The sequence below is a fragment of the Cucurbita moschata genome, unplaced genomic scaffold (genome assembly GCF_002738365.1).
Source record: "Cucurbita moschata cultivar Rifu unplaced genomic scaffold, Cmos_1.0 Cmo_Scf00018, whole genome shotgun sequence".
Taxonomy (NCBI): Eukaryota; Viridiplantae; Streptophyta; class Magnoliopsida; order Cucurbitales; family Cucurbitaceae; genus Cucurbita; species Cucurbita moschata.
The window spans coordinates 2,124,872-2,135,990 of NW_019268534.1; the positions used below are offsets into that span (position 1 = coordinate 2,124,872).

General features: G+C 39.6%; 3 protein-coding genes across 4 annotated transcripts in view; 2 read left to right on the plus strand and 1 right to left on the minus strand.

Moving 5' to 3' along the window:
- The first annotated feature begins 578 nt into the window (after positions 1-578).
- LOC111455846 (pentatricopeptide repeat-containing protein At2g31400, chloroplastic-like) lies at positions 579-5,289 on the plus strand. 2 transcript variants are annotated; one of them, XM_023097473.1, is made up of 5 exons: positions 579-680; positions 773-2,864; positions 3,526-3,742; positions 3,847-4,031; positions 4,879-5,289. In XM_023097473.1, exons 2-5 carry the CDS (start codon positions 928-930, stop codon positions 5,141-5,143), a joined length of 2,604 nt encoding a protein of 867 aa, XP_022953241.1. In that variant the 5' UTR covers positions 579-680; positions 773-927; the 3' UTR covers positions 5,144-5,289. The 2 variants fall into 2 exon arrangements, with proteins under 2 accessions (XP_022953241.1, XP_022953240.1); XM_023097472.1 differs by lacking the exon at positions 579-680 and having other exon boundaries at positions 697-2,864.
- Positions 5,290-6,180: 891 nt separating this feature from the next.
- Positions 6,181-9,161, plus strand: LOC111455848 (stachyose synthase-like). The gene is made up of 4 exons (XM_023097474.1): positions 6,181-7,641; positions 7,741-7,918; positions 8,019-8,386; positions 8,490-9,161. The coding sequence occupies exons 1-4, from the start codon at positions 6,181-6,183 to the stop codon at positions 9,051-9,053; spliced, it is 2,571 nt and encodes an 856-aa protein (XP_022953242.1). The 3' UTR covers positions 9,054-9,161.
- Positions 9,162-9,453: 292 nt separating this feature from the next.
- LOC111455852 (stachyose synthase-like) overlaps positions 9,454-11,119 on the minus strand; it is a 2,600-nt gene continuing 934 nt past the window's right edge. Inside the window, 4 exon segments of the mRNA XM_023097479.1 lie at positions 9,454-10,056; positions 10,160-10,527; positions 10,619-10,796; positions 10,887-11,119. The exon segment at positions 10,887-11,119 is cut by the window's right edge and continues 4 nt beyond it. Of these exon segments, the coding sequence (XP_022953247.1) occupies positions 9,493-10,056; positions 10,160-10,527; positions 10,619-10,796; positions 10,887-11,119 (1,343 nt within the window). The 3' untranslated portion in view covers positions 9,454-9,492.

Sequence of the window (11,119 nt, forward strand, 5' to 3'; positions counted from 1 at the left end):
AGTTGACATATTATGTTAGAGCTTAAATCATATACATTCATCTCAACTCGAGAGTCATGCCTTAAATTTAGTCGTGCCAATAGATTGGTAAATCCTCAAATGTAGAATAAAGGACTCTAAAAGAAAAGAAGAGAGTCGAGCCTCCTCGAAGGCAGTAAAAAATGACTAAGACTCCAAAGGAGTCTAGCCTCGATTAAGAGAAGGTGTTAGATGATGGAAGTTTCACATCGGATAAACAAATAATACTCTCTCCATTGTTATGAGGTCTCTTGGGGACATAATACTCTCTCCATTGTTGTGAGGCTTTTTGGGGGAAGCTCAGAGCAAAAGCATGAGAGCTTGTCATACCAGCGTGAAGAGTTGTGTTTGTTCGTCTAACATGGTATGAGACAATTATTGCACTAATAAAAAAATTAAATCTCATTTTAGTCTCTAAACTTTATTCTTACGTATTAATTATTTGACATTGTATCTTTTTAATGCATTAAAATAAGAGTTAAAAAAGCTTGAAATCAAAATAATGGTGGCGATAAGAAAAAGGAGTCAACATTTTGTGAGTGCGTGTGGGACAAGGTTGGCACAGTGCCATGGATGTAACAAAAAGGGGCCCAGAAAGAATCCAAAGGCGCAATCTCTGATCGTCTCTGGAAGCGGAAGGCAATGGCTGATGAGGCATGGGGGTGGGTATTTCAATACTCCCCATCTCACCTTCTTCTACACTTCATCCATCTTTCTTATCTCCTTCACCTAATTACTCTCTTTCTCTCTCTAGATTCTTATCCATATCCAGAATTTCATCTGGGTAGTCCGCCATCAATGGCCGCCATGGCCTTCATGAATGTTTATGCCCTTCAATCACTGTAAGTAAGTGTTTCTCTCTCTGGTGTTGCTTTGTTTTCTTGTTTCTCTTTCGTTTGAGGTGTTGCAATGGCTTCTACTCCACCGCACTGTTCAATCACCACGGCAAAGCCCTACCAAACTCATCAATACCCACATAATAACCTAAAAAACCATCGGCGCCAGAATGGGTCTGGGACGACGACCCACGCGGTTTCTCTTGTCAAACCATTGCCCCCAACTCCGAATCACAGTGCGGCTAAATCCGCTTCTACTTCTACTTCTACTCCGCTTTCCCAAAGCCCTAATTTCCCTTCTCTCCGGTCTCTCTCCACCTCGAAATCCGAGCTTGCTTCCAACTTTTCCGGCCGCCGTTCAACTCGATTCGTCTCTAAGTTTCACGTTGGACGCCCTAAATCCTCCATGGCTACTCGTCACACTGCGATTGCTGAGGAGGTGCTGCACCAGGCCCTTCAGTTCGGCAAGAATGACGCCAGTTTGGATAATATTTTGCTCAACTTCGAGTCTAAGCTTTGTGGGTCGGAAGATTATACGTTTCTGCTTCGGGAACTTGGGAATAGAGGTGAATGTTGGAAAGCAATTCGATGCTTTGATTTTGCTCTTGTTAGAGAGGGAAGGAAGAATGAGCGAGGTAAATTGGCTAGTGCGATGATCAGTACGCTTGGTAGGCTTGGTAAAGTTGAACTTGCTAAAGGGGTTTTCGAGACAGCATTGAGTGAAGGGTATGGGAACACTGTTTTCGCATTCTCAGCTTTGATAAGTGCTTATGGAAAGAGTGGTTACTTCGACCAGGCTATTAAGGTGTTTGAGTCCATGAAAGATTCAGGATTGAAGCCAAATTTGGTTACTTATAATGCAGTGATTGATGCATGTGGAAAAGGAGTAGTTGAGTTTGGGAGAGTGGTGGAGATTTTTGAAGAAATGTTGAGGAATGGGGTCCAACCTGATAGAATTACCTATAACTCATTTCTTGCTGTGTGTAGTCGAGGAGGGTTGTGGGAGGCCGCTCGGAGCTTGTTTAGTGAGATGGCAGATAGAGGGATTGATCAGGATATATTTACTTATAATACACTTTTAGATGCAGTTTGCAAAGGTGGGCAGATGGATTTGGCTCATGAGATTATGTTAGAGATGCCTTCGAAGAAAATATCGCCTAATGTGGTTACTTACAGTACAATGGCTGATGGATATGCTAAGGCTGGTAGATTAGAAGATGCACTAAACTTATACAATGAAATGAAGCTTCTGGGCATTGGTTTAGATAGGGTTTCGTACAATACATTGGTTTCGATCTATGCCAAGCTTGGAAGGTTTGAAGATGCTCTGAATGTTTGCAGAGAGATGGGGAGCTCTGGAGTTAAAAAGGATGTTGTTACTTACAATGCCCTTCTAGATGGATATGGAAAACAGGGGAAGTTTACTGAAGTTACCAGAGTATTTAAGGAGATGAAAAGAGACCGTGTATATCCGAATTTGTTGACGTATTCTACCTTAATTGATGTATACTCTAAAGGTAGTCTATACGAGGAGGCAATGGAGGTCTTTCGTGAGTTCAAACGGGCTGGACTGAAGGCTGACGTAGTTCTTTATAGTGAACTCATCAATGCTTTATGTAAAAACGGTTTAGTGGATTCTGCTGTATCGTTGCTTGACGAGATGATAAAAGAGGGGATTAGGCCTAATGTTGTCACTTACAATTCCATAATTGATGCCTTTGGTCGTTCTACAACAGCCGAATCTCTAGTTGGTGCATCTAGTGACAGGCAAAGTGAATCCCCATCGATCATGTTGATCGAGGGTGTGGATGAGAGGGAGACGGAGAACTGGGACGATGACCATGCCTTCAAATTTTATCAGCAGCTTGTTTCTGAGAAAGAAGGGCCTGCAAAGAAAGAAAGACTAGGGAAGGAGGAGATCGGGTCCATCTTGAACGTCTTCAAGAAGATGCATGAGCTGCAAATAAAGCCAAATGTTGTAACCTTTTCAGCAATTCTAAATGCATGCAGGTAAAAGTCTTTAACCAGCATTTTCCCTCAAGATTTTGCTATCTATACCTATTTTCTACCAAATCAATTTATTTTAGCCATGTTTTTCTTAATCAATAGCAGCCTCGAACTTACAAAACTAGCATTTTGACCTGTTATTAGGATGCAAGATGAAAATTTTCCACATAAACAAGTTCTATGAAGATCGGAGATTTAGGGAAGACCATCCGTGCATATAGTCTTTTTCTTCTACATCCTTTATAATTATCTCTTAGAACGTGACGTGCATTGAATTTTGTATATCGTTCTGGTATATTTAGATGGCATTGACAAGCTTGCCCTACGAGTCAAATATTTAGGATAAATAATCCTCTGTCGTATTTTATCTCATTCGCAAGTCAAATATACCGCAAATCACATTGGGCAATAGTTGGTGACCTCCTTTTGTCTCATTTTTTTGTAACCCTTCTCTTGAACGAGGGCCATCGAGCGAGAGTCTCTCGTCAACAATCTTTCTACCCGGTATCGTTTTGCACTTCAAAGCCTCTTTGTATAACTCTCTCAATTCAAAGCCTCTTTTGTTAGTCTTTGTGGTTGCTTGCTTTGGTCTTATTCCTTATTATTCTCTATAATCTCAAGGTGAATTTTGATCCTAATTGTGGAATTTGAGTTTTGGGTGCAGCCGCTGCAAATCAATTGAAGATGCTTCAATGTTATTGGAAGAGCTTCGGTTATTTGATAATCAAGTCTATGGTGTAGCTCATGGACTCCTGATGGGCTTTAGTGAAAATGTGTGGATCCAAGCACAGTATCTGTTTGATGAAGTGAAGCGGATGGACTCTTCCACTGCATCTGCTTTCTACAACGCTTTGACAGACATGCTGTGGCATTTTGGTCAGGTGATGTCTAGGAAATTTCAAGCTGTTCACTCTCATTCTCATTTCCCATTTCTTTGATATACTAATACTGGTTTTGATATTTGAAAACTTTATCTTCTCTATAGAAACGAGGGGCACAATTGGTCGTACTTGAAGGAAAAAGACGCAACGTATGGGAAACTTTATGGTCCGATTCTTGCTTAGATTTGCACCTCATGTCTTCTGGAGCTGCTCGTGCCATGGTTCATGCTTGGTTGCTGGGTATTCATTCTGTTGTGTTTAATGGTCATCAGTTGCCAAAATTATTAAGGTACGTTCATTCCGTCATTCGCTCTCACTAATAATTCGTTATGCATATTATTAGATGTCGCTACTTTTTCATATTACTTTTAGTAGTTCGTTCGATCTCCGGTTATTTAATTGTGTTAGCTTTCTTAGTTACTCAGGTATTGACTTGTGTCTTCATGGACTTGTTTGTACCTAATGCTGTTTATACCTTTCTTAAATGACTAAAGCCTTGTTTTATTCACCAAGGCGTAATGTGGAATCTTCGCTTCGATGGCATGTCAATGAGTGGCCAATTGGCATGAAGGGAAGTAGGACTGTATTTCAAGGAGCATAAAATTAAAACGAAAAAAACCAAAACAATAACACGTCCAATTTCGGGACAGATTCCTAGAGTCTTTTTGTAACGGCTCAAACCCACTGCTATCTGATATTGTCCTCTTTGGGCTTTTCCTTCTTTCCCTCGAGGTTTTTAAAACGCGTCTGCTAGGAAGAGATTTCCACACCCTTATAAAAGATGCTTCGTTCTCGTTCTCCTTTCCGACCGATGTAGAATCTTAAACTTTTGGTATTCAAATGGCTTACGACGGGTGATAGCACCCCCTTATGTGATAGAGGGGCGTTTCTTTGGCAGGCAACATTCTTTGCGTCGTCTTAGGATCTTTGGTTAGAGATAAATAGTAGTGTGTTTAGTGATTGGGAAAGTCCTTCAGAGGAGGTTTGGGACCTGGTTTTGTTTCAATGCCTCTTTCTAGATCTGGTTTCCCTTTGTTTGTATAGTCTTTTTTGTTTTGCTCTCGTATTCTTTCATTCGTTCTCAATAAAACTCGTTCTTTTCGAGCAAATTTCTTACATTTTAGTCATCGTGCCAGCATTCTGACTGGATGGGGAAAACACAGCAAAGTTGTCGGGGACGGAGCTCTAAGACGGGCAATCAAGGCACTTCTAGCTAGCATGGGGGCGCCATTCCGGGTTGCTAAATGTAATATAGGTAGGTATGTATCAACAGGCTCTGTGGTGGCTGCCTGGTTGAAAGAGTCAGGTACCTTAAAATTGCTTGTTCTTCATGATGATAGAACTCACCCAGATAGTGAAAATGTGGATTTAATTTCCAAACTGCAAATGGTTTCCTTGTAGCAGAATTTGTATAATATTATCTCACACATCAGAGTTATGAGAAAATTTGGCTCAGAGAAAGGTTTACTAAACATTAGAACAATGCCTCTCTTATATCCGACATTACTCGAAAAATATATTATATATTTGGTATCTTTTTCTTTCGAGGATAAGTTTTGCCCATATGCTTATCATATCCATTCACCATCGAACCATTACTTTCAACAACATACTATCTAAGATTTAAGATGCACCATAGTGACTCAGACAAGGACGTCTCTAAACGACATGCCTTGATCTGTTAGAGGCATCACCACAACTATTGTCCTATTATAGTGGGTATTGTACCCAACCGATAAAATCTTTCCCATCAGTATTATACTTTCACGAGTATATCTTGAATCTCTTTCATCAAAACATCTCTATCAGAATTCTTCTATGACAAGATAGACCAATAATAGTTTATCCCCTTCATAAAATACCATCTCTAAATGAACAAGAATCCTCACCATTAGAATGGTCGGTTAAGAACAAGAATTTGTGTATAGGGTTTCCAAATTCTCGAAGAAATTCAAAAAGTGAAAGAGATAGAATAAAACAAAAGCAAGTGAATATAGAAAGGAGATGCTAATTAAAGAGAAATTCTTGCATACATTTTGAGGAAGAAAACAAAGCCAAAGTATCAATCAATAGATCACTCGTTGCTTTGGAATATTGAAGCCAATGCCTCTTTGGCCCTCTTCGCAACCGAGGAGTCACCTCTCCATCGTATTTCCAAACACAAACCGACTACTTCATCATTTGGTATCAGAGAATTATAATCATAAATAAACGATCTTAACAAGATTTATGGGTCAAATATCAACTTCCACCGACGAACATAACTAACTAAACTAACTCCTTATCTTCCAACCCTTTTAGTTTTGTATTATCATTCGCCTTCTTCACTCTTCTCCCTATAAATCCTTTCCATGCTTTCCATGCTTTACAATCCTTCAACTCTTAACCTCTCTCTGTTAAGCTTCTTCTCATTCCAAGCTCTCTGTTAACCATCTCCCATGGCACCTCCAAATCAACCAGCCACCTTAAACTCTTCTGTTCTCAAATCCGACAGTTTGGAGAACCTTATTGATCTTTCAGATGGGAAGATACATGTCAATGGCGTTCCATTGCTGTCGGATGTCCCAAGCAATGTCTTTTTCAGCCCCTTCTCTTCGATATGCCAATCCTCTGATGCCCCACTTCCTTTGCTCCAACGAGTGCATACTCTGTCCCATAAGGGCGGATTTCTTGGTTTTCATCAATCGCACCCTTCTGATAGGCTGACCAATTCCTTGGGGAAATTCAAGGGTAGGGAGTTTGTGAGTGTCTTCCGGTTCAAAACATGGTGGTCGACCATGTGGGTTGGGAATTCCGGGTCTGATTTACAAATGGAAACTCAATGGACCATCTTAAATGTTCCTGAGATAAACTCATATGTCGTTATCATTTCCATTATCGAAGGAAGTTTTAGATCTGCCCTTCATCCTGGAACTGATGGACAAGTTTTGATTTGTGCTGAAAGTGGCTCAACTCATGTGAAAGCATCAAGTTTTGATGCTATAGCCTACATTCATGTGTCTGATAATCCCTACAAGTTGATGAAAGAGGCTTATGCTGCCATTAGAGTCCATTTAAATACTTTTAGACTCTTGGAAGAGAAGCCTATCACACATCTGGTGGACAAATTCGGTTGGTGCACTTGGGATGCTTTTTACTTAACAGTTGACCCTGTTGGAATTTGGAATGGTGTAAATGATTTTGTTGAAGGCGGCATCTCGCCAAGGTTTCTCATCATTGACGATGGGTGGCAAAGCATCAACAAGGACGGAGAAGACCCGACTCGTGATGCAAAAAATCTTGTTTTGGGTGGGACTCAAATGACTTCCAGACTCTATAGATTTGAAGAGTGTGAAAGGTTTAGAAAGTACAAAGGTGGGTCTTTATTGGGTCCGAATGCTCCATCGTTTGATCCAAAGAAGCCAAAGTTGTTGATCGCAAAGTCAATCGAGATTGATCGTGTCGAGCAAGATAGAGACAAGGCCATTGAATCTGGAGTTACTGATGTGTCTGAATTTGAAACCAAAATTCAGAAGCTTAAAGCAGAGCTTAACGAGATTTTTGGGAACCAAGAAGAAGAAACTAGTTCTTCCAAGGATGATGATGACGACTCTGGATTGAAGGCTTTCACAAAGGACTTGAGAACAAAATTCAAAGGTTTAGACGATGTATTTGTTTGGCATGCTCTTGCTGGTGCTTGGGGTGGTGTAAGACCTGGCTCTACACATTTGAATTCCAAGATAATTCCCTGCAAGCTTTCTCCTGGCCTCAATGGCACGATGGAGGATCTTGCTGTCGTGAAGATCATCGAAGGCAGCATAGGACTCGTTCATCCCGACCAAGCTGATGATTTCTTTGATTCCATGCATTCCTATCTTTCTAAAGTTGGGATTACAGGTGTAAAAGTTGATGTGATACATGTAAGTATCTCTAAAACAAAACCTTTATTTTAATTTTTTCAACGCAGTGTCATGAGTAACTAAAATAGACTCTTTCAACGTACTGTTTGTTCAATTCAGACTCTAGAGTATGTCTCGGAGGAATATGGAGGAAGAGTTGATCTTGCAAAGGCGTATTATAAGGGTCTCACCAACTCTCTCGTTAAGAATTTCAAAGGGACGGGACTTTTCTCTAGTATGCAACAATGCAATGATTTCTTCTATCTTGGTACAAAGCAAAACTCCATAGGAAGAGTTGGTAAGAATTTCAAAATTTTATATTTCTCGGTTGTTCGGTCATTGGAATGTTACATAAGGGTCCGTCGAAAATTCACTCCAACGAATATTTTGCTGAATAGGTGATGATTTTTGGTTCCAAGATCCACTTGGTGATCCCATGGGTGTGTATTGGTTACAAGGTGTTCATATGATTCATTGCGCATACAACAGCATGTGGATGGGACAGATCATACAACCTGATTGGGACATGTTCCAATCAGACCATCTATGTGCCAAATTCCATGCAGGATCAAGAGCCATTTGCGGAGGTCCTATATATGTGAGTGACTCAGTGGGCTGCCATGATTTTGATCTCATGAAGCAACTTGTGTATCCCGATGGAACTATTCCAAGATGTCAATATTTTGCCCTCCCCACTAGAGACTGTCTCTTCAAGAATCCATTATTTGACAACAAAACTGTTCTCAAGATATGGAATCTTAACAAGGTACTTTCGAGTTCCATCTTTTACTAGTTAAAACACTCGAGCAGTTATATCTTTTTCAAACACAGACATTTATATCATCTTCTTGGTTGGAATTTAACTGCAGTATGGAGGCGTAATTGGAGCTTTCAACTGCCAAGGAGCCGGTTGGGATCCTAAAGAGCAAAGAATCAAGGGGCGTCCAGAATGCTACAAGCCAATGTCTACAACAGTACATGTCAACGATGTGGAATGGGACCAAAAACCAGAAGCAGCTCCAATGGAAAATTTCGTCGAATACGTTGTGTACTTGAACCAAGCAGAGCAAATTCTCCACACGACTCCAAAATCTAAACCCCTAGAGCTAACCCTTCAACCATCTACATTCGAGCTCTTCAATTTTATACCCCTCAGAAAGCTAGGTTCCAACATCCAATTCGCTCCTATTGGTCTGACAAACATGTTCAACAGTTCTGGAACTATTCAACATCTGAAGTATAACGAAAAGGAAGTGGAATTAAAAGTGAAAGGAGTAGGAAATTTCTTAGCTTACTCAAGTGGGTCGCCGAAGAAGTGCCTTTCAAACGGAAGGGAAGTCGAATTTGAATGGAGTTCGGATGGAAAGCTAAATTTTGAGCTTCCATGGATTGAAGAAGTGGGTGGAGTTTCAAATTTGGACATTTTCTTTTGAGAATTTTTACTACCTCACTTAAATTTGTATGCATTTGGTTGTGTTGCGTTAAATGTTATATGTGTGCTCATCGACTCATTTCAATTAAATAAAGGCTTTTTATCATTATTGTATATATTTTTTTTTTCGAGTTAATAGTTTTAATGTTATATTTAAAATTTTATGGATATTTTTTAAACATGGTATTTCTAACGTAACGATATTTATATTTTTTTTAAAAATTGAAGAATATTTTTTGAATATTTAAATCCGACAAAATACAAATTTTCAAAGTATTTAAGAGTATTTTTATTAATTTAATCAAAAAAAAGTAAAAAAAAAAAAAAAAATACAATAATGATAGAACATTTATTTAATTGAAATGGTTATCCATTAGCACACGTGACATTCAACACAACGCAACAAAATGCATACAAATTCACGAAGATGACAAAGTTTCTCAAAAGAAAATATCCAAATTTGAAACTCCACTAGCTTCTTCGATCCAAGGAAGATCACAACTCAACTTTCCATCATAATCCCATTCAAATTCAACTTCGATTCCGTTTGAAACACACTTCTTTGGCGACCCACTCGAGTAAGCCAAGAAATTTCCTCCTCCTTTTACTTTCAATTCCACTCCGTTTTTGTTGTATTTCAAATGTTGGATGGTTCCAGAACTGTTGAACATGTTCGCCAGGCCTATCGGAGCGAATTTGATGTTGGAATCTAACTTTTTGAGGGGTATGAAATTGAAGAGCTCAAATGTAGATGGTTCAAGGGTCAGTTCTAGCGGTTCTGATTTTGGAGTCGTGTGGAGAATTTGCTTGGCTTGGTTCAAGTACACAACATATTCGATGAAATTTCCCATTGGGACTGCTTCTGGCTTTTGGTCCCATTCCACATCGTTGACATGTACTATTGTGGTCATTGGCTTGTAGCATTCTGGATGCCCCTTAATTCTTCGTTCTTTACGATCCCAACCAGCTCCTTGGCAGTTGAAAGCTCCAATTACACCTCCATACTGCAGTTAAATTCCAACCAAGAAGATGAAATAAATGTCTATGTTTGAAAAAGATATAAATGGTCGAGTGTTTTAACCAATAAAAGATGGAACTCGAAAGTACCTTGTTAAGATTCCATATCTTGAGAACAGTTTTGTTGTCAAATAAAGGATTCTTGAAGAGGCAGTCTCTAGTGGGGAGGGCAAAATGTTGGCATCTAGGAATTGTTCCATCAGGATAAGCAAGTTTCTTTATGAGATCAAAGTCATGGCTACCCACTGAATCACTCACATATATAGGACCTCCACATATGGCTCTTGATCCTGCATGGAATTTTGCACATACATGGTCTGATTGAAACATGTCCCAATCAGGTTGTATGATCTGCCCCATCCACATGCTGTTGTATGCACAGTGGACCATATGAACACCTTGTAACCAATACTCACCCATGGGATCACCATGTGGATCATGAAACCAAAAATCATCACCTATATTATCAACAAGTTTTGATGAAAATGTTTATCATTTTTTGTTTTGGCTTACTTTTCATTCAATAATGACCAAGAGTTGGAATCTTACTGGCTCTCCCTATGGAGTTTTGCTTTGTGCCAAGGAAGAAGAAATCGTTGCATTGTTGCATGCTCGAGATAAGGTTAGTCCCTTTGAAGTTCTTCACAATAGAGTCGGTCAAACCCTTATAATATACCTTCGCAAGATCAACTCTTCCTCCATATTCCTCTGCGACGTATTCTAGAGTCTTCATTGAACAAACAAGTGGATAAATTGATTAAGTTGTAAAAGAAATAAATAAAAGAGAAAATGAAGTTTTCATTACGTAGAAACTTACATGTATAACGTCAACTTTCACTCCTGTAATCCCAGCTTTAGAAAGGTACGAATGCATGGAATCATATAGATCGTAGGCCTGATCAGGATGAACGAGGGCAATCTTGCCTTCAATGACCTTTACAACTGCTAGGTCTGTCATTGTCCCGTCAAGTCCAGGAGAGGATTTGAGGGGAGTTATCTTGGATTTGAGATGGGTAGAACCCGGCCTTACACCGCCCCAAGCACCAGCAA